Source organism: Liolophura sinensis, chromosome 1 (genome assembly GCF_032854445.1).
Source record: "Liolophura sinensis isolate JHLJ2023 chromosome 1, CUHK_Ljap_v2, whole genome shotgun sequence".
Lineage (NCBI taxonomy): Eukaryota > Metazoa > Mollusca > Polyplacophora > Chitonida > Chitonidae > Liolophura > Liolophura sinensis.
The window spans coordinates 49320092-49344762 of record NC_088295.1 but is presented as its reverse complement, the minus strand read 5'-3'; the positions used below and the strand labels follow the sequence as shown (position 1 = coordinate 49344762).

At 36.7% G+C, this 24671-nt stretch overlaps 1 protein-coding gene across 1 annotated transcript; it reads left to right on the top strand.

Annotated features, from left to right (window-relative positions):
- Positions 1 to 995: 995 nt before the first annotated feature.
- Positions 996 to 20620, top strand: LOC135472293 (pyridoxal kinase-like). Its single transcript, XM_064751739.1, has 10 exons — positions 996 to 1133; positions 3914 to 3968; positions 8447 to 8551; positions 10109 to 10192; positions 10463 to 10497; positions 14614 to 14699; positions 15868 to 16016; positions 16572 to 16690; positions 17721 to 17787; positions 18765 to 20620. The coding sequence occupies exons 1-10, from the start codon at positions 1041 to 1043 to the stop codon at positions 18890 to 18892; spliced, it is 921 nt and encodes a 306-aa protein (XP_064607809.1). The 5' UTR covers positions 996 to 1040; the 3' UTR covers positions 18893 to 20620.
- The last annotated feature ends 4051 nt before the right edge of the window (positions 20621 to 24671 follow it).

Below are 24671 nucleotides of genomic sequence, written 5' to 3'. Positions count from 1 at the left end.
GGATTTTTATTTGCCGGTGTTATATGTGTGTGTGGTATGTTATGTTACCTTAATGTAGAATTAAGGTTTTTAATGATATTTTTTCAAAATTTTCATGTATTTCTTTTGAAATTTCTATATTATTGATTATTTCTATAATCTACAGTAAATTTGTATTTGAGGGTAACATGCAAATGTACGACTTATATATCTTTTGCAATCGGTATAAACATATAGAGAGACTATTATTTTTCAACAGTTTCAACTCTTAGCCACAAATAAAACTTGGGACAAAGCGAAACAGTCTAGATATGAGACTCTGAAACCCTGTTCTGGCCCGCACTATCTCGAAAAATATTGTCTATAAACATTTTATAGCTTGTCACATCAAAACGCCAATGGAGCCGAACGGGCCGTGGAGGCGTTTGACTTAATTCTATCACAAGGACACCCAAGCTGTGGGTTCAAACCTGGCCTTTGACACTCTGACGGTAGTTGAAGACCATTTAAGGTGTGCGTATCGCCTAGTCGGCCAAGGTGCAAAAAAAGCCTATACTCTGGTTTCATGCATCGACACAACAAAACTGACAGCCATCTTGTAAATGCAAAATGCAACGATCAGTTAAATACATGTATAAATAGATCGTTATAAATCATTTCATTTTCTTTCAGTTTAACAATTACAAGTTAATTCGTTTAGATTTTAAGGAAATACTTGTTTAGACTATGTATGTATGAGACATGCATGTAAAATAGATGGTGGCCTGATAACAATATCGTAGTTTGTGCTGGTCATTCCACAACACCATCCACAAAAAACATCAAAATCCAGTTCAATATTACAATGACTTCGCTTTACCACGAAAAGCGACCTTGTATAAAATTCGATCTTATTTCAAGTTAGATTTTTCAGAATATCCCAATGTACTCTCCACGAAGTTGTGCCACAGAACCGCTGCTAGGAGAAAATCAACATGCCGCCGGTACATGTATGTCACGAGGGGGTCGCAGTTGGCCCTCTAACTTAGCTGTATGTGAGTGTAGACAGTTATAAAATAAGGATGGCCGATGACAACACGTGCCGAGTTCTCTCCATACAGAGTTCTGTAGTTTACGGGTATGTGGGGAACAAGAGTGCCTCGTTTCCTTTGCAGGTAAGCATCCACCAGAAGCAATAGTAGAGTTATTATAGAGACTGGGGTATGTAGTGAAAAGCCTTGTTGAATCTATGATGCAAATAGCTTCTCATCCTTAAAGCCGAGGTGCATGCGCACGCAGTGCATTACTTAGCCTAATGAATGATAGACATTTTGTGCTAACAATACAATGTATTAAATGTACAGACGTACAATGTATTAAATATTCTGTAGGTTACTCTGATTAACTGTGTACATTTATAATTTTCAAGAGCTTAATCTTTTTATTGATACCTCTTCCTTACGCGACAAGATAGCCCTTGGCTTTTCCTGAAGACTTACTACATGTATACACTTACCCTGATAAGGCATGATTGAGGTACATCAGAAGTGTACCATTGAAGTGTAGCATATCTGGATTTAGATGTAGCATATCTGGATTGAGGTGTGTTTGAGGTGTATTTGAGGTATGCTGCAGGTACATGTATGTCTGAGGCATTGCCAATTATATAAATTAATACCTAAAGTACACCTCAGTGGAGGTGTATGCTGGAAAAAGTAGGTAAAAAACTGAATGTCTGCAGTGTAACCGAGGTGTAATTGAGTTATAGCTGAGGAATAGGCCTGTTTTCCCCTAATTATTATGATATAACAGTATGGAAGATTAGCCTATAAGACGTACATTGATGTAATATTATGATACAGTGTCTATTTAATTATGCTGACATGGGACAAGTATAACAATAGTCCCAGGGCTAATGGAAGATATGGCTTGCGTCAAGCCCGGTTGTTGGGGGGGGGGGGGAGGGAAGGGTGGTATTTTTCAACCCGTCAAGTGGATAAGAGAGACGAAATTAAGTTGCAGATCCTGTTTGAGAAAAAGTTCCTGCTTGTGTTATTCGCAAATAAAAATGGTGAAGCTGACCTGTTTGTGGGTCAAAAGGATGTCCTTGTTACTTGGCTGGAGATCAAGTCATATTGTATAGAGCTGGATGTTGCCATTGCTCCAGTTAGATGATATATGTTATTAAAATCATCACTATCAGTATTTATAACAGCATGGATAATGTTTAGGCCTAACAGCAGAAAAATGCTGGAGGAATAGCTTGGTCTAGGATGGGGGATGTGAGTGATAGAGGGGGGGGGTCTCAAATTATAGATTGGGGTAGGGTGGGGGATGTGGGTGATGAGGGGGGGGGGATCTCAACTTAGGCAAGGGTTTAGGTGCCTGCCTGACAAATTAGAACTTTTCCCCCACCCTCCCACAGTTCGGTGGCCCCTGTACTGGGACACATATTTAATTCAAACACTAATGCTAGATGCAGTAATAACTGTAATTCATTTATGTATTTGATTGGTGTTGAATCTCTGAAGAATATTCACTTAAATACATATGATGATAAATCTGTTGTGTAGTTTACGAGTTGTACTGATAGGCTGATGGCCATGGTGATGAAAGATGAATAGACCATCAGAGTATCAATCAGTCAGGTCTGTCCGTCAACATATCAGAACTGAGCAGAGGTAAAGCATAGTACCGGTACTGTAGCTAGCATGGTGGCTGGGTGGAGGTAATCAGACTACTGTGAGCAAATCACCATTTTGCCAAGTACCTAAGATTCTGGCTATTAAATTTAAATCTACTGCTTAACCAGCATATGTTGGATGAGAGCATTTGTCGGCATGGGTTGGTAAACAGCTTCGGTGGCCTATTGGTTAGAGTGTCCGTTTTAAAGCTGGAAGACCTTTGATCAAACCCAGATGGGGTCATACCAAAGACCTAATAAAAATGGTATTTGTTGCTGCCTCTCTTGGCGGCCTCACCTCACGAGGCTAGATGAAGGAAACAGGACTGTTTGGCCCAGTGTCTTATGTGTTTATTTATTTATTTATTTGATTGGTGTTTTACGCCCTACTCAAGAATATTTCACTTATACGACAGTGGCCAGCATTATGGTGGGAGGAAACCGGGCAGAGCCTGGGGGAAACCTGCAACCATCCACAGGCTCCTGACAGAGCTTCCCACAGCATGAGCTGGACTTGAACTCACAGCGATCGCATTGGTGAGAGACTCCTGGGTCATTGCCCTGCACTAGTCTTATATGTGATTAGGTGTCAGGGTGTCCTGTATGCTGAAGGCGTGTCTTCAGTATGACACTTCAGTGGTGGCAGCAGTTTGGTGGCATGGACTCATCCTACCACAAGAAGACACACTATGTGTACATACACCTAATAACTCCCTGTCGCCATCTGACTGAAAAATGGTTAAGTACGTGTATGACATTAAAATTCAAGGATATATAGCAGTGGCAGATCAGCTGGTGCAAGGAGAACGTGTTAGCTGACTATAGATGAGCAAGAGATGGCCTTAAAAGGGAGTTTCTATAAATTGGCTAAAGTTCTCGGTGTGATGCAGTTGTAACCTTGGTTTTTGGAATGTTATTGTACGGTTAACATAATTAACATAATTACAGGTAATTCCAGGTTTTCTCTTAGTCCACTCAAGTGTTGACTCGAGTAGTGGGTATTTGGATAAATGATGAATATTAATAAATCCACTATTTAAATGTTAATGCCTTAGAGCCCAGTGAAAAAGACCAGTAAAAATATGCAAAGAAATATTAGAATAGGAGGCATTATGTTTTGGTATGAAATATGTAAATTAGTAAAACAGGAACAAAACTAATGCTGGCCACTGTCATATAAGACAAAATATTCTTAAAAACAGTGTAAAAAAAACAATCAAATAAATAAAATAAAACAAAACTGCAGTGAGTATGTATGTTTATTTCTTCCAGCTTCTGGGATTTGATGTTAGCCCGATTAACTCTGTCCAGTTCTCAAATCATACAGGTGAGTACATATTTATGCAGATTTACTGGAGACATGCATTGGTCTGTATGTTTTATTGTAGTGATCACTATTCAAAAGTTTTCACATTTGCATTGCTAATTCTCCTTATTTATTCTATCTGCATGAACTTTATTTTGACTGTTAGACATTGACTGTTTCACATGACATCAGCATGCACGAATTTATTTATTTATTTACTTGATTGGTGTTTTACGCCGTACTCAAGAATATTTCACTTATACGCCGGCGGCCAGCATTATGGTGGGAGGAAACTGGGCAGAGCCCGGGGGAAACCCACTACCATCCGCAGGTTGCTGGCAGACCTTCCCACTTACGGCCGGAGAGGAAGCCAGCATGAGCTGGACTTGAACTCACATTGGTGAGACACTTCTGGGTCATTTCGCTGCGCTAGCGCGCTAACCAACTGAGCCATGGAGGACCCCAGCATGCACAGAGCATTATGGTTCAGATCTTCTGTATGATAGTTCTACACAGTGTAATTTTACTGACTAAAAAATTTGTTTTCTGACTGATTATGCATGTAGGTGGTTTTCTGTTTGGTTTTGTAATTATCCCTTGAAACCTTTACCTACATTAAAATACAACATTATTTCAGTCACTGTTAATAGGGCTATATGTTGTCACATATATATATTTGAAGACATGCATGATAGTTAATTGTATAACCAAATTAATTAAGTGTTAACTACAAATCAGCAGTGTTAAGCTAACAACACAGTATCGTTTATTAAATATGGAATTAAGCAACAATCGAATTCATTAAATCAAATTGTGTATGTACTTATGAATATCCTGTACCTGACTGTTATGTACAGGGAATGTTGGTGTGGAGGGCCTGTTACATGTAGGTGTGTATATACAGGTGTATCTGTTTTCTGTCTACCCTTTGTCACCCCACGCACCTGCCTGTGTCAGATGTATGCACAGTAACACCAGCAGCAGAATGTAAACATTGAGTTGTGTATATATTTATACCTGTATCCTGAGACTGTTGTCATCACAGCTACCCAAACATGAATCATATAAATAATTACCAATTCATTTTGGTACCGGCATATCTTTCATTCTTATTCCACCAAGAAACACAGAAAAACGACAATCAAAATAACATATTTCTTGAATTGACTTATGTTTTAATAAATAGAGGCAGAGACACATGTGAGGCCAATTTTTGTGATAATAGGACAGTATATATTGAATTTTGTGATAATAGGATGGTATATATCGAATTTTGTGATAATAGGACAGTATATATTGAATTTTGTGATAATAGGATGATATATATTGAATTTTGTGATGATAGGACAGTATGTATTGAATTTTGTATTGAATTTTGTGATAATAGGACAGTATATATTGAATTTTGTGATAATAGGACAGTGTGTATTGAATTTTGTGTTGAATTTTGTGATGATAGGACATATGCCAATAGATGTGCCAATAGCATGGAGAGGTCTGTGGCCGAGTGGTTAGAGGCGCTTGCCTTTTCAGTCACCAGGATGAGGTGTAGGTTCAAAACCGGCCATAAAAAGAGAATTTTTAGGTTTGTGCAATCTAACATTTGTTGTTTGCATATCTGTTTGTTACACGTGGGAAAGCTTACCAAAGGCTGGTGGTTTATGCCAAGCACATCAGTTTCCTCCACCCATTAAACTAACATCCGTCGTTTAAGTGAAAATTTCCTGAGTATGGTATTAAGCAACAATATGAAAAATATCAGAGTGTGAATGTAAGAGTGTCCATTAGAGATTTGTCACTATGACACATTTGCATATGATATTCATGTTTATTCCTGTGTAGTGAACATAACTTCTGTCTCATTTAAGGCAGATCTGGGAGTTCAGTCCAAGATTGTGTCATATCTAAGACTTAAATTGACATGGGTAATCTTGGCACTACCTCTCTTGGTGTGCTCAACATCGAGGAATGGACCAAATACTGGTCAGTTGTTTGTTGTTATGTTGTCACATTGTGTCTGGTGTCTTTGGCATGGTATACTAGTGAGGCAGCATCGTAAATGTGTCAGCATTGGGTCAGGCCTTCTACATGGAAGCACCATGGTGGTACAACCAAAATAATGTTGAAAGCGACTTGAATCAGACAAATTCTAATCAGACAGACTCTAATCAGGAAAGCTCTGATCAGGCAAATTCAGATCAGACAAACAACTTGCAGCACTAGGAGTCGAGGGACAAGTGGTAAGAAGCAACCATTTCCTTATCTGGACTCAGCTACATGTACGTTGTTCTTCATAATGTGGCCAGAGCTTGTTTGGTTTATATACGCGTGTATGACTTAACATTCCCTGTGTACAGAAGATTATTTGTCCTGTCAACAAATGTATTCCTAAAACACTAATGAAAGTTTATCTCTGTATTCCTGCACAGTGTTACATGTATACTGTGTATGAAATTGTAAACTATATCTTGCTGAACAACGATCACACTGATGAATCTAAGAGACAAAAATGATGTTTTTATGGAACTATACATTTTGCATTTTTCCTCAATATGTTGAAGGTTAATTTTTGTTAATTGCGTTAATCAGTTTATATAGTGTGTTAGTAATTGAGAACCTCCTGCTTGTGATGTCCATGTTTTAACACTAAGCATTATATGCTTGCTATGCATGTCATTTATCTAAACGCTACCAGTGTTTAAACACCTGAAAAATTACTGTGTAGTAACCATGCATGGTTATTATTATCCAACATAACTAACCATTAACCAATAACTACGCCACACTATTAATAATTTGGCCTGTTTGTAGCATTGTTTTCAAGCAATGAATTCTTTGAGAATATTTTTTGAAAAAAATGAGCATATAATCAACTAGCAAGCAACAGATGATGGTTGAGTGGTTTTCACTGAATAGGATGCATGACTGCATGAGGTGTCAGATGAATTTCAGCTAAATAAATTCTGATGACTCATTAACCATTCTTGGGGCCATGGTGGTATAAATAGGCCGTTAGGTGGTCTACCTTACAGATTTTGTCGGAGGTCTTCCACCAATCTCACATTCATCTGGATGTTGCATGTGGGAAAGTCATGAAAGTTTGTTAGTTACTTGCCCAAAGGCCAGTGGTTTACTCTAGTTCCCTCCAGGTATAAACCTGACTGCAGTACTACAAGTAGGTGTGAGATAATTGCACTCTGGAGTAGAGCACTAAACATTAACCATATATGTAATTGATAAATTAATCTTGCGCTTTTGTTAATTAGTTTAATGAATTATTAAAGTACTATGTAATAACATGTAACAAGAGGTGAGTCATTGTGTAGGCCAGGCAGGAAATATATTTTTTGAACTGTTTCAGAGATAAGAATTACATGACGTAGGGAAAATATGTGGACATACATGTATGACTCAAAACATGCACTGGGAAAAGATGACTTTTAAAATATTTAGGGTGGGCCTTAAGTATCCTCAATACCTTGACCAGTACTGTCTTTTGATTTATTCCAGCTGGTAGTGGTTTGATACAAGCGTCAAGTCAGAAATTCAGACAAGTCGCTCGGCAACAATTTGTGGTTTCACCGTGTTTATTTCAGTGGTAAACCAAACCTCCTGTTTTTGACGTGAAATACACTGTAATACAACATAAAGTACCAGTGAAATGAATTATAATGTTAACGAGTTGTAGTTTGGGAACAAAGATCAAGGCAAAGTACAGTGACGAACAGATTTACTCTCTTTATTTCTCATTGGCACTGAGGCTCTGCTGACTTAAATGGCATTCCTTGGTGACACCTCCATAAATTTATTGATTGACATAAAGCAAGACTGTATGGATTGCTACAAGGAGACAATGTTCTTAATGGAGTGGTTGCAGGTGACATCATTACCTTGGCAGAACGATACCGGGTCAGCCATATTGGAGTCCTGTAAACATGATTTGCTATAGCCACATTACTCCAGTATGGCTACCAGAAGTATGTCATGCAACCCCTCTTAAACCATTTAACCAGCATTAATACATTTATCTCCAAACATAAGAAAACATCTGTACCGGTACTCTATGTAGCATGACAGTTGTGTACATCAGGAAAATTTCCAGAAACTACCATGGATTTTTTTTTGAGGACTCTTCACTCATGGGGTTAAATAGTGTTATTCATGGGGTAAACAGTGTTATTCATGGGGTTAAATAGTGTTTTTTGAACCGTGGTGCTTACTATATTCAATAGAGTATTCTTCATATCATTTAATTCTTTCTGCCTGGTTTCTCTTGGGACTCAAGTAGCACTTTTTTTAACGAAAATAACATTTCACTGATAATTCACTTTTTTGACTTCAAGTTTTTTTGACTGTAAGAAATCATACAGTCCATTTAGAACTGTGCATACACATATGTTACCACTTACAATACTATGTAATTTGTCTATTTTATGTTTCATTCAGACAACTACACACCATCGTATACCTGTCTTGATGCATTACTTTTTATCTTACAGGTTATAAAACGTTTAAAGGCCAAGTTCTTCACTCAGGGGAAGTATCCAATCTGTATGAGGGACTTAAGCTCAATGGCATTACCAAATTTTCTCACATTCTTACAGGTCAGAGACATTTTTCTGTATTTGCTTTGCTCTGGGTTTTTTTTAAATAAACCTCCATGCCAAACTACAATTCCTCAACCTTTTCACATATGAAAGAACAACTTCCAGTACTATTTACACACATTTTTCATTTGATTTTGGAGACAAAACCACATTGATTGTGCTGCCCAGTTTCAGGGCTTCATGAATAGTACAATGTCATGATAATCCCCTGACACTAGGCTTGAATAGATACGTGAAAAGGTTGAGGAATTACAGTAACATAGTCATGTGATACTCAGCCATTATAGGTGCATGTACGTTTTCTAATGTGTTGTCACGTCCGAAAAGGACATTCTTTATGTCAGTAAATCTCTTAAAATTTGATACAAAGAGGAGCAAGTTGATCACTACAACAAAAGAGAAGGGAATCTGTCGTGACTTGAAGGATTTCTTCTTGTCAATCTGTGGCGATATGAAACCCAGATATCAGACAAGACTGTGATCAAAAGGTCTGTCTAAACATGCACAAAGTAATGTCGGACACTGGGACCCATATCTTTATCAGCACACACAGTTGACTGTTCAAGATAAGAAGGCCATTTTGAGTGTAATGGGGGTCTATAGCTGTGAGAAACTAGCGTGTGTAACTTCATAGGCCACACCATTTTAAGTTGTTGCTTTACGGGCAGAAAAAATCTTTTTTTCATACCGGAGGAAAGTATATAAATGAAAATAAAAACTTGAAAATCATCTTATATTGTGAAAAATTAGCTGCAACATGACAATTTTCCTTGTACTGACATGATGTGAAAGCTTATGGAAAGCAGGAAAGTCATAGACACATAAAGGGTAAGTGAAATGAAAGGATGGTTTTATTTTTTTTTTTCAATTTTTGGATTTTTTAGAGTTTGCAAATGACCGTAAAACACAAAATGATTGTTGCGACCCTGTAGGGATTTGAACCAGCAATCTTTGGGACCTTGTAATAAAGGGTTTACTGCATGAGAAGATAATCCTTCCGTGGTGTTCTTGTAGTTTTCTGACATATGCCACAATCGGACAGTGATATGCTGTATCTACATTTGAACAAGTTGCAGATCTTCGAATTAAAAGTGACCGACATGATTTAAGAAATAAAACAGTGATTTGTCTTTAAGTGAAATTCCCTGTGTGACTCAGTATATTTCTTCATATATGCAATCATGCAAAAGGGCATATTTTTGGCTTATTTTATCAAAATTAATTTCCATTTTATGTGTATTAATGTTTACAGATATATGGACACACTTCTGATTGAAAAAGTAATCAGTAATTGATTGTTAAATATTATTCTTCAGGGACAGCCCTTCATTGGTAATATTTAAAATAATATAAAAAATACTGTTGTAGATGATTTCCTAAAGTCAGTTGTCAAAGAAGTCGTGATGCCATCAGAGGTGTGACTTCACTGCATGCTCAATCTTTGAATATTTGAAGAAAGGCTGTGTGTCAGGTCCATGCAGTAATTCAAAGAACAGTTGCTTCTCATCTCAATATTTCAAATTCAGTCTGATTATATCCTTTTGCTTTTATCAGGATACATTGGCTCCAGTTCATTCCTAGAGAAAGTCAGTGAAATTGTGTTGGACTTGCGGAAACATAATCCAAACCTGATATTTGGTAAGATTTTACAAATTGGTTTTTTAAAGAGGCAGAGGAACTACTGGTATATGTACATGTATGTATGTGGTTTATTTTAGTAGAAAAATGGGGATTAGACCTTGTAGCTTTCCTCAAATAACTGCAATAAAAAATATGTAAGAAAGTTGGAACCCTTGCCGATCCATTCAGTTAAGATGGTGCTTAGTGTACATTTCTACATCTCATGTTTGTTATTGTTTGTTGATTTTGATTATTCAGTATTTCTGCTTTTTTCTTCTTCACTTTCAGCATGTGACCCTGTTATGGGAGACAATGGAAAACTAGTAAGATCTTTTGTTACTTCTGTATTGATTATTCAAGGAATTTAATGTGCAATCCTCTATTTTCTGCTGGAAAACTGTACTTGAAATGTTACCACTTCCAAAACCTCAAACAGTCAATATAAAGTAAACAGTTTATGACGGCTTGTTTTTGTTGTCAAGGCAGAGTCAGCTTAGGAAGTCCTATGTTTTGGTGTGAAGAGTAGAGTAATGAAGCATAGTGTATTTCACCTCAGGTTTGGTAGAGTAATAAAACATAGTGTATTTCACCTCAGGTTTGGTAGAGTAATAAGACATAGTGTGTTTCACGTAAGGTTTGGTAGAGTAATAAAACATAGTGTATTTCACCTCAGGTTTGGTAGAGTAATAAAACATAGTGTATTTCACCTCAGGTTTGGTAGAGTAATAAAACATAGTGTATTTCACCTCAGGTTTGGTAGAGTAATAAAACATAGTGTATTTCACGTAAGGTTTGGTAGAGTAATAAAACATAGTGTATTTCACCTAAGGTTTAGTAGAGTAATAAGACATAGTGTATTTCACCTAAGGTTTGGTAGAGTAATAAAACCTAGTGTATTTCACCTAAGGTTTGGTAGAGTAATAAAACATAGTGTGTTTCACCTCAGGTTTGGTAGAGTAATAAAACATAGTGTATTTCACGTAAGGTTTGGTAGAGTAATAAAACATAGTGTATTTCACGTAAGGTTTGGTAGAGTAATAAAACATAGTGTATTTCACCTAAGGTTTAGTAGAGTAATAAAACATAGTGTATTTCACGTAAGGTTTGGTAGAGTAATAAGACATAGTGTATTTCACCTCAGGTTTGGTAGAGTAATAAGACATAGTGTATTTCACCTCAGATTTGGTAGAGTAATAAGACATAGTGTATTTCACATAAGGTTTGGCAGAGTAATAAGACATAGTGTATTTCACCTAAGGTTTGGCAGAGTAATAAAACATAGTGTATTTCACCTAAGGTTTGGTAGAGTAATAAAACATAGTGTTTTTCACCTCAGGTTTGGTAGAGTAATAAGACATAGTGTATTTCACCTAAGGTTTGGTAGAGTAATAAAACATAGTGTATTTCACCTCAGGTTTGGTAGAGTAATAAAACATAGTGTATTTCACGTAAGGTTTGGTAGAGTAATAAAACATAGTATATTTCACCTCAGGTTTGGTAGAGTAATAAGACATAGTGTATTTCACCTCAGGTTTGGTAGAGTAATAAAACATAGTGTATTTCACGTAAGGTTTGGTAGAGTAATAAAACATAGTGTATTTCACCTCAGGTTTGGTAGAGTAATAAAACAGTGTATTTCACGTAAGGTTTAGTAGAGTAATAAAACATAGTGTATTTCACCTAAGGTTTGGTAGAGTGATGAAACATAGTGTATTTCACCTAAGGTTTGGTAGAGTAATAAAACATAGTGTATTTCACCTAAGGTTTGGTAGAGTAATAAAACATAGTGTATTTCACCTCAGGTTTGGTGGAGTAATAAAACATAGTGTATTTCACCTCAGATTTGGTAGAGTAATAAGACATAGTGTATTTCACATAAGGTTTGGCAGAGTAATAAGACATAGTGTATTTCACCTAAGGTTTGGCAGAGTAATAAAACATAGTGTATTTCACCTAAGGTTTGGTAGAGTAATAAAACATAGTGTATTTCACCTCAGGTTTGGTAGAGTAATAAAACATAGTGTATTTCACCTCAGGTTTGGTAGAGTAATAAGACATAGTGTATTTCACCTCAGATTTGGTAGAGTAATAAAACATAGTGTATTTCACCTCAGGTTTGGTAGAGTAATAAAACATAGTGTATTTCACCTAAGGTTTGGTAGAGTAATAAAACATAGTGTATTTCACATAAGGTTTGGCAGAGTAATAAAACATAGTGTATTTCACGTAAGGTTTGGTAGAGTAATAAAACATATTGTATTTCACCTCAGGTTTGGTAGAGTAATAAGACATAGTGTATTTCACGTAAGGTTTGGTGGAGTAATAAAACATAGTGTATTTCACCTCAGGTTTGGTAGAGTAATAAAACATAGTGTATTTTACCTCAGGTTTGGTAGAGTAATAAAACATAGTGTATTTCACCTAAGGTTTAGTAGAGTAATAAAACATAGTGTATTTCACCTAAGGTTTGGTAGAGTGATGAAACATAGTGTATTTCACGTAAGGTTTGGTAGAGTAATAAAACATAGTGTATTTCACCTAAGGTTTTGTAGAGTAATAAAACATAGTGTATTTCACCTCAGGTTTGGTAGAGTAATAAGACATAGTGTATTTCACGTAAGGTTTGGTAGAGTAATAAAACATAGTGTATTTCACCTCAGGTTTGGTAGAGTAATAAAACATGGTGTATTTCACCTCAGGTTTGGTAGAGTAATAAAACATAGTGTATTTCACCTCAGGTTTGGTAGAGTAATAAGACATAGTGTATTTCACGTAAGGTTTGGTAGAGTAATAAAACATAGTGTATTTCACCTCAGATTTGGTAGAGTAATAAAACATAGTGTATTTCACGTAAGGTTTGGTAGAGTAATAAAACATAGTGTATTTCACCTAAGGTTTGGTAGAGTAATAAAACATAGTATATTTCACCTCAGGTTTGGTAGAGTAATAAAACATAGTGTATTTCACCTCAGGTTTGGTAGAGTAATAAAACATAGTGTATTTCACCTAAGGTTTGGTAAAGTAATAAAACATAGTGTATTTCACCTCAGGTTTGGTAGAGTAATAAAACATGGTGTATTTCACCTCAGGTTTGGTAGAGTAATAAAACATAGTGTATTTCACCTCAGGTTTGGTAGAGTAATAAGACATAGTGTATTTCACGTAAGGTTTGGTAGAGTAATAAAACATAGTGTATTTCACCTCAGGTTTGGTAGAGTAATAAAACATAGTGTATTTCACGTAAGGTTTGGTAGAGTAATAAAACATAGTGTATTTCACCTCAGGTTTGGTAGAGTAATAAAACATAGTGTATTTCACCTCAGGTTTGGTAGAGTAATAAAACATAGTGTATTTCACGTAAGGTTTGGTAGAGTAATAAAACATGGTGTATTTCACCTCAGGTTTGGTAGAGTAATAAAACATAGTGTATTTCACCTCAGGTTTGGTAGAGTAATAAGACATAGTGTATTTCACCTAAGGTTTGGTAGAGTAATAAAACATAGTGTATTTCACCTCAGGTTTGGTAGAGTAATAAAACATAGTGTATTTCACGTAAGGTTTGGTAGAGTAATAAAACATAGTGTATTTCACCTCAGGTTTGGTAGAGTAATAAAACATAGTGTATTTCACCTAAGGTTTGGTAGAGTGATGAAACATAGTGTATTTCACCTAAGGTTTGGTAGAGTAATAAAACATTGTGTATTTCACCTCAGGTTTGGTAGAGCAATAAAACATAGTGTATTTCACGTAAGGTTTGGTAGAGTAAAAAAACATATTGTATTTCACCTCAGGTTTGGTATGTAAAAATTCACTTCCAGAGGCACATAGATTAGACCTTAAAATTATAGTTTTTATGCCAACACAGGTTTTTCTGATTGGAAATTAATCAAAGTTCACAAAAACTTTTTAAGTGGCACTATAAGGTGAATGAATCAGTCAGGATCAACAGAAGTATGTCTCTTGTGAGAGGCTTAACTTAGGTGAAATATGGCATATCTTTCTTCTATATCTATATGGCTGTTCCATTCAGTTTTATGTTCAGAAGTTCAGTGTTTCATTGTAATGAATGCCACAAGAAGATTGCACTTTTCATATACAATATAAAGTACAAAAAAAACTACAGTTTTTCTAAGGCCCCACATTTCTAAGGCCAGACATTAAGTAGCCTGGCTGCTGTAGTGACATGAATGGTGATAGCTGTCAAAAAAACTTTGTTGGGGGAAAGAGCCCAACTAAGGGCTCTAAGCCAGTACAGCACTCCCTGAATGTTCATCTATATGGTGTATAAATGAAAAGAAATGATTTTTTTTTCATTTTTTGGAGCGTCTCTTTCTTCTTCTTGGCTAAAACCAAACTCTTTGTTTTTTAGTACGTTTTCATGTATCTTTTAAGAAATTTCATGACCTGAACTGTATGACACTCTTTGTTTTGCTCTGCAGTACGTAAAGCCTGAGATGTTACCAGTGTACAGAGATAAAGTGGTGCCCCTGGCAGACATTGTCACACCCAATCAGTTTGAGGCAGAGTGAGTTGAACTGATTATCACAGCCATGTTAGAACCTTTATTTTGAAGCTGTCCAGCAACATTGCACATTAGAAAACTTTTAATATAAACCTGAAACAAGCCAAGGTACTTTTGCTGACACGTTCAGCTAAAGCATTGTACAGCTCTTACTGCAGCTATTTGATCCTGACCACTGAAGTGGCAGGCTTGCATGATCCCAGCTCTTGCATGATCCCAGCTCTGGCATGCTCCCAGCTCTTGCATGATCCCAGTTCTGGCATGATCCCTGCTCTGGCATGATCCCAGCTGTTGCATGATCCCAGCTCTGGTTTTATGTTTGGAAGTTTGTCAGGCACCTGACTAAAGGTGATATTTTTCTCTGCTGTCACTGATTAAAGATTAAATAGGTAAAATAAATAGGTATAATATAGAGTAAATAAACAAGTACTATTAAGTAAGAAATCAGAACAGGTTGTGAAGAAAACATTTATTCATGGGCTTTTGATAAAGCAAAGGTTTGATAAAAAAGAAATTATGCAAAAAGTTACCAGCCATTATGCATCAAAGGAGGTTATAAATGGAACAACCTCTGATTATCATCCATGTTGAAGTATTTGGTATTGTAATAACTGTGTAGTTATTTAATCATGCTGTATAGTATCAGATAAGTAGATAAATGTTTTCTTGGCTCTGTCTGGTTTCCCCCATGCATAAATGTGAGTGTCAGGGTTCAGGCAGTGCTGCAAAACTTTTGAAAGTAATGGGATATGAAAATAACATTTTCAGGCCTTCGGCATTGAATTTCTTTGGAAATCCTAAAAATTGATAAAAATGACAAACAACTTGCCAAACTGTCTAGTCTGCTTGTTTTATGTTTCAAGCTCTTGATATTTAAGTGGAGCAAGATTTTAATTTATTGTTGATGTTGATATTTGCATGATAGCACCACAAACTATTGACAACTGGCTAAGTGGTCAAATATCAAATAAAAAGTGGAAAGGAATTTGGCTGTGCTAATGATCAGTGAACTGGCAATGAAAGTCTTGGAAATTCTATGGAATTCTATATGAATATGACCTGGAAAGTCATGGAATTTGTCAAGTATTATATTCTGCATACATGTCCTGGTGTACTTGCATCAACATGCAAAATAATCTTCAAAATGAGCCAATTTACCTTCTTGATTCAGATTGTTGTCTGGGGTGAAAATTACATCAGAGGCTGAGGCCTTGTTAGCCATGGAGAAACTTCATCAGTGTGGGCCGAAGACCGTAGTGCTTTCGAGTACTAACCTGGGAAGTGAAGGACATCTGCTATGTATGGCCAGCTCTGTCAGGAGTAAGTGTTCCCACCCTCAATCCCTGTAGACAAAAGCATCATACAGTAAAACACACTAATAGCACATAAACTGTGAAATTTAATTGTGGCTTTAGTGCTTGGCGATGTTTAGTAGCTGTATGGTTTTTAAGCATGATTTTCAGTGACATGATAACAATAGATGACCGGGTGTTCTGAGCAAACATTACAGTTTTCATTTTTCAGTACCTTTTTTAGCAAATTCAACACAGTTTTAGAAATATGGCCATTATGTAAATTTATATCAGTCTTAGTGGTACTAACCTAGAAAAGCAGACACTATATAAAAAAAATGCATTATGAGGACAATTTTGGGAAGTATTTGGATTGTAAGTTCACTCGATGTATTTATGTAGCTCTGGGGACAAAAAATATCTCAAAGGAATTAATCTGTGCAATCTCTACATGAGCAATGCAATTCTTTGGTGGGCAAGAGCAAGTATTGAACTGTGGTCTTACCAGTTCTCATACTCTTTATATTCCATTGACATGAAACACACTACTTGTACATTTTTTTTTTCTTTGATTCTTCTGCAGATGGCAAACGTGAATGTTACAAATTACAGTTCCCATTGTTACCAGCGTACTTCAGCGGAACGGGAGACTTGTTCTCTGCCTTACTCCTGGCATGGCTGCAGAGAGATGATGACTTGAAGGTATATTGACAGCAGTGTCTTGCATTTATTCATTTATTTTATTTTTATGAAATGCCATTTTCAGTAATTTCGGCTCACAGTAAACCACCAGCCTTTGGCAAATTAATGGTGAACTCAACCCACAGATGACCTGTCACATTGGTCAGAGCTTAGTGGAATTTCCCAATTGAGGGGTTGTAATGGCTTCAAAGTGCAATGGTTTCTTCAGATTTTTTTTACAAGTTGAGGAGGTGCAATGGTTTCTGAAGATGTTTACAGCTTGAGGAGGTTCAGTGGTTTCACCAGACCTTTACAAATTGAGGAGGTGCAATGGTTTCACCAGACCATCACAAGTTGAGTGGTTGCAATGGTTTCTCCAGATCTGTGCAAATTGAGGTGGTGCAATGGTTTCTCCAGATCTGTGCAAATTGAGGGGGTGCAGTGATTTCTCCAGATCTGTAAAAATTCAGGAGTTGCAATGGTGCATCTAGATCTTTAAAATTGTGGAGGGTGGTATGGTTTCTCTAGATCCTTAGAAGTTGAGGTGGTGCAATGGATCCTAAGAGCTTTACAGGTTAAGGAGGTGCAATGATTGCTCCAGATCTTTACAAGTTGAGGAGGTGCAGTGGCTCCCATGAGCTTTACAATTTAAGGAGGTGCAGTGGTTTCGCCATGGTTTCCCACACTGTACAAAATGAGCAGGTGCAATGGTTACTAAGGAGGTGCAAGGGATCCCCCTGGACTCGCAATGATCTAATATTCCCTATATTCATAAATGTGACTTTCATTGGAGAGCGTGTGACTATGAGCAAACTTGTCGGTAAACTAAAAATTGTTAAACTGTCAGATGTGAAACGTGAATCAATTATGAACAGCAATCAGGTCATTCTGCAGGAGGAATTGTTTGTGTGTGTGAACAGAGGTCAGTCCTAAACAAGAGACCACATAATTCTATGAAAATTGCTCTCTCTCTCTGCTGCTGCACGAGTCTGCCTCCTTATAAACAGGCCTAGGTTTTAATAGTATTGACAGTGTTGTTTGTTGCTTGCAGCTTGCTCTGGAGAAGACAGTAGCTTCTGTACAGGCAGTTGTGAAGAGGACGATGGAGTATGCACAAGGTGAGCTCAAGAATGCTGTGAAATGGTTTTCTTGCTAAACTTAAATGAAATTCTTAAAAGACAAGACAAGAGCAAGTTTTCATATGCATTGATAAAGTATTCCACAGAAAGTTCAGGAGACATAACTTTTTATTTTTGTGATGTTGCACAAAACAACATCGCAGTTCAAAGTAAGGAAAATCATGATTATCATGAAAAAGCACTGCTATGGCATAAGTTTTATCCAATTGGATGCGAGTTATTTCTATAGCCTGAGGACGCTTTTGTTTCTGCTTTATATGTCACCTAAACCGTGTTTTTAACCATATGAGCCTGCACGGGTACGACTGATGCAGCACCATGTTTCCGGATGCTCTGACATAACCTTTTCCATAGCCTTGGAATTGCTTAATAGAAGTTGATTACTAAGAGTTACTAAGCATGTCAGAAAAAAAATGTCTCTGACCGTCCAGAGAAGAGGTGTTTTCACTCCTCTTCTCAGATAACTCAGAGTATTTGCGGACTTTTCCTTTCACACTTACAGCTGCATTTGAACATTCAGAATTATAGCTCATTGCTTAACCAGAATAAAAGTGGCAGTGAAATGAGGATGTGAGAAGGGTTGTGCTTGCAGTAATTAAGTATGAATGAAGTTCATTATAGGATCCTTTCCTCCTTATCCTGATGTCCTGAGTTAAGGCTGTAGGAGGAGATAACTCTTGCTGTTTCTCAGAGCTGTTCAGGTTATTGCCCTTTATCTCTCATAATAGTTGTGTTCATTGCATATGCTTGGGGTTTAACGGTGTACTTAACAATTTTTCATGTCATGTGAGGAGTCAATAGGTGTGTATACATCTACTGTGCCAAAGGTCAGTCGTTTATGCCAGTTTCCTCAACCCACAAAACTGAATGTCATCATATAAGTCAAAATTCTTGAATGTGTCGTCAAACAAGAATGAAGTAAATAGGTAAAATTTGATTTTTTTTTTGATTTTCAGCCCAACACAAGAACGATGAAGCATTATCTAAACCCTCCCCAGATTCCATGGAGCTCAGACTGGTCCAAAGTAAAACTGACATAGAAAATCCAACAATAGTCTACAAGGCCTCAAGCATTCCTCTTTGACACATAGCATAATGTTAGACTAATAATTGTTTTGAGATTTACAAATTTTTATTATACCCTTTTACCCCTCTGAAATTTTAGACCACTAAAAAGCATATCATGTGTAGGTTGATTTATTTTTAGAATGAGAATTTCAATTAAGTGATTATATTTGGTGGATCAACTGTGAACATTACACCTCTAAAATTTTGTCACTACATGACTTTCAGTATACGTCAGCAATGTGATGTCTCTTTGTGGCTTGACATCACAACAGAGTAGGGTCAATTCATCAAATTTATTTATTTATTTATTTATTTGATTGGTGTTTTATGCCGTACTCAAGAATATTTCACTTATACGACGTCGGCCAACATTATGGTGGGAGGAAACCGGGCAGAGCCCGGCAGAAACCAACGACCATCTTCAGGTTGCGAACAGACCTTACCACATACGGCCGCATCAAATTTCACATAGGTTGGTACATACAATCATTGAAAAGCAACCTTAGATAATCATTATGTTCTTCAGTGTCCCTATGTTGCCAGGTGCAAAAATATTGGAATTCTGCCAACAGTTTTACATAGATACATGAACCTCTGTGTTAAAAGATACATGTAGCTAAGTAAACCCTGTTGTGGCATAAAACAGTGATGTGCTGGCTCAAAGAGAATTCACTCAGGCTGCATTGTCGTAATCTTCTACTCTCAAAATTGAATATTACCTAACAAAGTTAAGAAATAAAGGAAAATGTACATATAATTAAAATAATAAATAAGTTTTAAGGTATCCATGTGTATAAATTGTCTTCAAACTGCCTTTTCTGAAAGTCAGGGACCTACATGTACCAGATATGGTGGTTTTTTCAATTCTGTTCCCAGTGTTCTCATACTATACGGTAGGTTGTGTATTCGTAAGTACAATGAATGTAAAGCAAAAATCATATCCATGAAAATACTAAAATATACAAGGTTTTGGCGTAATGGTGGCTAGTGTTGGTTATTGTCACTTTCACATTAAAAAAAAACCAGGAATAAAAAGCATGAATACTGATCATCACTCTCTTCTGGATTTTAAGATAAATATCAAAACATTGATGTGTGGGGGAGAAAAACTTTTCTTGGTACATGTTAATCTAACCTGACATTTTGTTTTTGTTGTCAAATAAGCAATAATAATAAAGTTTCAAGCATGTTGTTAAGACAGTATACATGTATGTAGATAAATTGTACACTATTTGAAAAAATTTCTGTTTTTGTTCCAAATTTTTTTTTGTCATCCATGACTTTCGTGGTTCATTAAATTCTCATTAAACTTTCAATAAAATGTTTATCATTTTTAGGTGTGCCGAAGCAGTTTGTTGATTTCTTACTTTTTCCAGTCTAGGAAATACATTCATTGGCTGAGTACACCAGAAATGTTGATAAAGTTGCAGTGTAGTTAACTGCTTAGTCTCTGACAGTGGAGGCTGAAAAGTTAAAGTTAGCATTCCAATGGTTCTGGCATTTTATCAATTCTGCATTTCTTTACTGTATACTGGTACAGCTTTTAACAGTTCCAAACATTTTCATTAAGGTAGCATAACAGTTAAGTTGCCACTGTTAGCTGTTCAGATGTTGTACAATGTTACAGTTATCCCACTCAGGACTCATTATTAAAACTGCATGAATCCTTAACCAATCTTCCAGCTATTCCTTATGTATAAAGCAACTATGTTAATTGTTTTAAGGATGATTATATATTGCAGTAATGTTAACTGTGGCAAATTTGGTACATACACTGTTACAAATAAATAATTATTGCTACATGTATGATGTAATTATGTGGACTAACTGGACACTTGTTACCTTGTTTAACCCAGATCAAGGCTTCAAGTATCTTACAGCCATACAGTTATCCAGTAGGCCCTATTAACTTACATAAAAAAACATCCATATTCGTGAAACCCTGGACTGGATTACATTATTATTATTATTATTATTATTATATATATATATATATATATATATATGTCTGGTTTCCAAGGTTCGGGTTCAAATCCGGCCTTGGGCAAATAATTCCAGCCTACTAAAAACATCCATATCAATGAAGCCCTTGGGGCATAAAAAAATGGGCTACACTTTGATGCTGCATTGCTCCATTATCCTTTGTTCAAACCCTTTCAAACTTTAGACATTCAAATGGCATGATTTTGTTAATATACTGACCAATTTTCAAAGTCATAGCTTGAGCAATCTGTACACAGGGTTAAAATGAAAACATAGCCTCAAAAACGCATGTTCCAGTGACCCACATTGCATCATCATGTGTTGTGAGTAGAGCGCGTGCTGCATCCGTGTGACACACGTCAATCAAATGTTGTCTGGAAAAATTGTCTGGCTCTAGTGTCAGAGAAACCCTTCTGCCAGATAGGCACAAGTTTTGTGGAATGAAGATGGTTTTCCCTGCGGCGGACAAGGAAATGATCACCTTTTCAAGTAAAACAAGGTAGAACAACATTTTGAAATGTCCGGAATGTAGAACAACATTTTGAAATGTCCGGAATATGCGTATTAGACTCTATTTTGATTTTGGTTCCATGAACAGAAATCTTAAAGAATGAAATTGAAGTCTGGTCTGTATACTTAGGACATAATGGCTTTTGAGTGTGAAAATTTTTAGCAGCTCATGTAAGAGGTTTGCGGAGGTATTGAGTGTCAAAGTACGGTCCATTTTTTTTAATGCCCACTCGATATATATATATACAAATGAGTACTGTATAGTGGTTTGTAAGGTGCAAGTTCAAATCCGACCTTGGACAAGGAATTCCAGTCTACTGAAAAACAGCCATATCCATATATACACATTTACACATGAGTACTATATAGTAGTTTCGTCTGCCAGCAACCTTCCCCTGGGCTCTGTCCGGTTTCCTCCCACCATAATGCTGGTCACCGTCGCATAAGTGAAATATTCTTGAGTATGGTGTAAAACACCAATCAAATAAATAAATAAACAGTTGTTTCCAATGTGCAAGTTCAAATCCGACAGTGGACAAGAAATTCTCCCTGCAAGAAAAAACTCCCTGCTCTCACTGCTTGTGGGGCATCGGTGACAATAAGCAGTTATGATGGTATGACCATTTGCGAAGTCTGGCGTTTGCTTAAAACCACTAATCTTCCACCACTATCATGTGCAGGTGTGGGAAAGTTCATCAGTAACTATCCAAAAGTCATTGGTTTATGCTGGGTACACTGGTTTCCTCCCCCGATAAAATTGATCGCCATCATATGATTGAAAAGTTCTAGAGTACCACTATGGTGTTAAACAACAATAAAATAAATAGGCTTATTATGCAGTAGTTTTCCCTGGGCCGTCTGGGATGCCGCACAATATGCTGATGAGTTCAAAACCAGTCACAGGTAGCTGCAGCTTTATGTTAGTCCAGAATGGTGGCAGATTCTTGGTGTACCAGTAAGGTATTTTTTCTATGCATACTTGTAAGTTTAGACCATTGTTTGTTAATTATCTTCATCACTTACAAACTAGCCTACTGATACGAAGCTGGCCTCTGGAAGCTGTACATCTATGTCAATATTCTTCTGTAAATATGAAAGCAATTTTGTGTCTTCATGTGGGCATAATATAGTTAAACACTTCAATATTTCTAACAACATAACGTTATGATAAACTTATGATCATGATTATGATCAGTTATTTGACTGGCTTTGAGGAGCTCTGATGAATCCGCCGTCTATCCGCCATGTAATTTGCAATACACGTGCTCTCGTGCGCCTTATGGTTGTCAGCTACCAAACTCCCCACAGCGAATACGCTGCAGTACATACTATGGGTCAATGATAAACATGCAAATGAACGCCAAAAAATATGTTAAACAAGGTCGGAGTCAGCAGATGGGATAGAAAGGGAACTCATTTTCTTAGCTGTGCTTTTTCTTTTTTAACTTTAAATTATATGTTTACTTCTATCCGAGGTTAGCAAAAGATAAACTGTGTAAAGCCAGATGAGGAGTCAACACAGTAGGCCTACGGAGGTTACCATTATTGGTGAGGTGAAATGTAAACAAGACCACGTGTCCACAAGGCTGTATGAAGGCAGTGGTTATAGCGCTCTGAGGAGTTTGGACAGTTACTAGACGCGTTTACTTGACAGCAGCTTGACAACAGTATATGCTTAAGCACGGAGAATATGTAATCAATCAAGGGTATCGTTAGGCATTGTAATTTACATCTCTCTTAGGCATGTCAGATATGTAGGTCAGGATGACAGGTGAGATGTGGGCTGAAATACGGTCAACAATTCCGACCCCAGCCAGACACGCGCCCAAACTTGTCTTCATTCATAACGGCCTGGTCTGAACACATTACACTTTGTAACGGTGTAGCTTCATCTGTGCGTGACGGGTCTCGTCCCTGCATGGCATGTGGTCAGCTTTTGTGGTTCAACCCATGCACAACAATCTCTCTTTCAGTAGACAAACATTAATGCTAAACTCTGTATTGACATAACTGTACTGGTGTTTCCAAGAATCTGATGCCATTGCATGCGGAAGGCCTATATAGCTAATTTTGCATGCCGTACTATTGGACCTTACCGGGAACGGAGCAACAAAACTCATAGGCAATAGGTAAGTCGGTCATGGATTTTTTTTTTATTCTATCCTGAATTGAATGGCACATTTATGAATGTTGGTCCAGTTTTAGTAACCTTTTTTTTATTATTGGTAAACTTACATGTATAATAGACATCTTTTTTTTCTTCTGCAAACATGATGCATTTACGTGTACATGTATGTTACTCAGCACATTTGTAACCATGTTACTAATTGTTATGATATTACACTGTAAATACACTATTTTCTGGCAATACTTCAAGTACATGTAATGTACACATGCATGCAGGTCAGCATTAAGTATCGGTGTCACCACACATGGCTTGCCCTTTTATTAAGTCTTTTTTCCATTCTTTGTTTACTTTTTAAATTCTCTTCTCAGTGTTGTATAAATGGTCTGGTAGGAATTGTCAGTCAAAAGGTCACAAGTTTTGAATCAGAAAGTTTGCGTTAAATTTAAATCAGTCCAGAACGAGACTGGAAGAGGAGTAGTCTTGTGCATATCCCTTTATCTATATAATATTTATTTATTTGATTGGTGTTTTATACCATGCTCAAGAATATTTCACTTATACTACTGTGGCCAGTATTACTGTGAGAGGATTCACCTATATAATAGACCCAGCTTACATCATGTAGTCTTGCTGGCTTCCACTTCGGCTGTATGTGAGAAGGTCTTCAGCAACCTGTGGATGATCACGTGTTTCTCCTGGGCACTGTTTGGTTTCCTCCCATCATAATGCTGGCCGTCGTCGTATAAGTGAAATATTCTTGAGTATGGCGTAAAACACCAATCGAATAAATAAATAAACCACATCATGTAGATTTGTATTTACTGATAATACTAATTATAATACTGACTAATTCTGCTTGACCAATGCACGTGTGCTGGAATTTAACTGTTTTCATTGCCTTCTAAAGTCAGGAAGTTTGTAACTTTTGAAGACTTTCTCCAACTGCTATTGCTTCTCCCAACCAAATACATGTATGTAAAATTGTGGAGTACTGCATTAAACATCAGTCAAATAAATAAATAAACACAGTTGAACATATGGTCAACATTGTATTTCTCGCTAGTAATGTTTAGGTGTAATTACAACAGATGTTGATGCAGTTTTTATTAATTTTTAATTTCATGACTTCTCACTATAGATGAAGGTGATGAAAAACTGATGCCTGTCAGCCAGT

Excerpts from the sequence above, each read along its gene's own strand:
- LOC135472293 (XM_064751739.1), top strand. The coding sequence starts at position 1,041 with ATGGCCGATGACAACACGTGCCGAGTTCTCTCCATACAGAGTTCTGTA. Across the intron at positions 10,193-10,462 it reads TAATCCAAACCTGATATTTG|CATGTGACCCTGTTATGGGA; the intron begins GTAAGATTTTAC and ends CTTCACTTTCAG. Across the intron at positions 16,691-17,720 it reads AGAGAGATGATGACTTGAAG|CTTGCTCTGGAGAAGACAGT; the intron begins GTATATTGACAG and ends TGTTGCTTGCAG.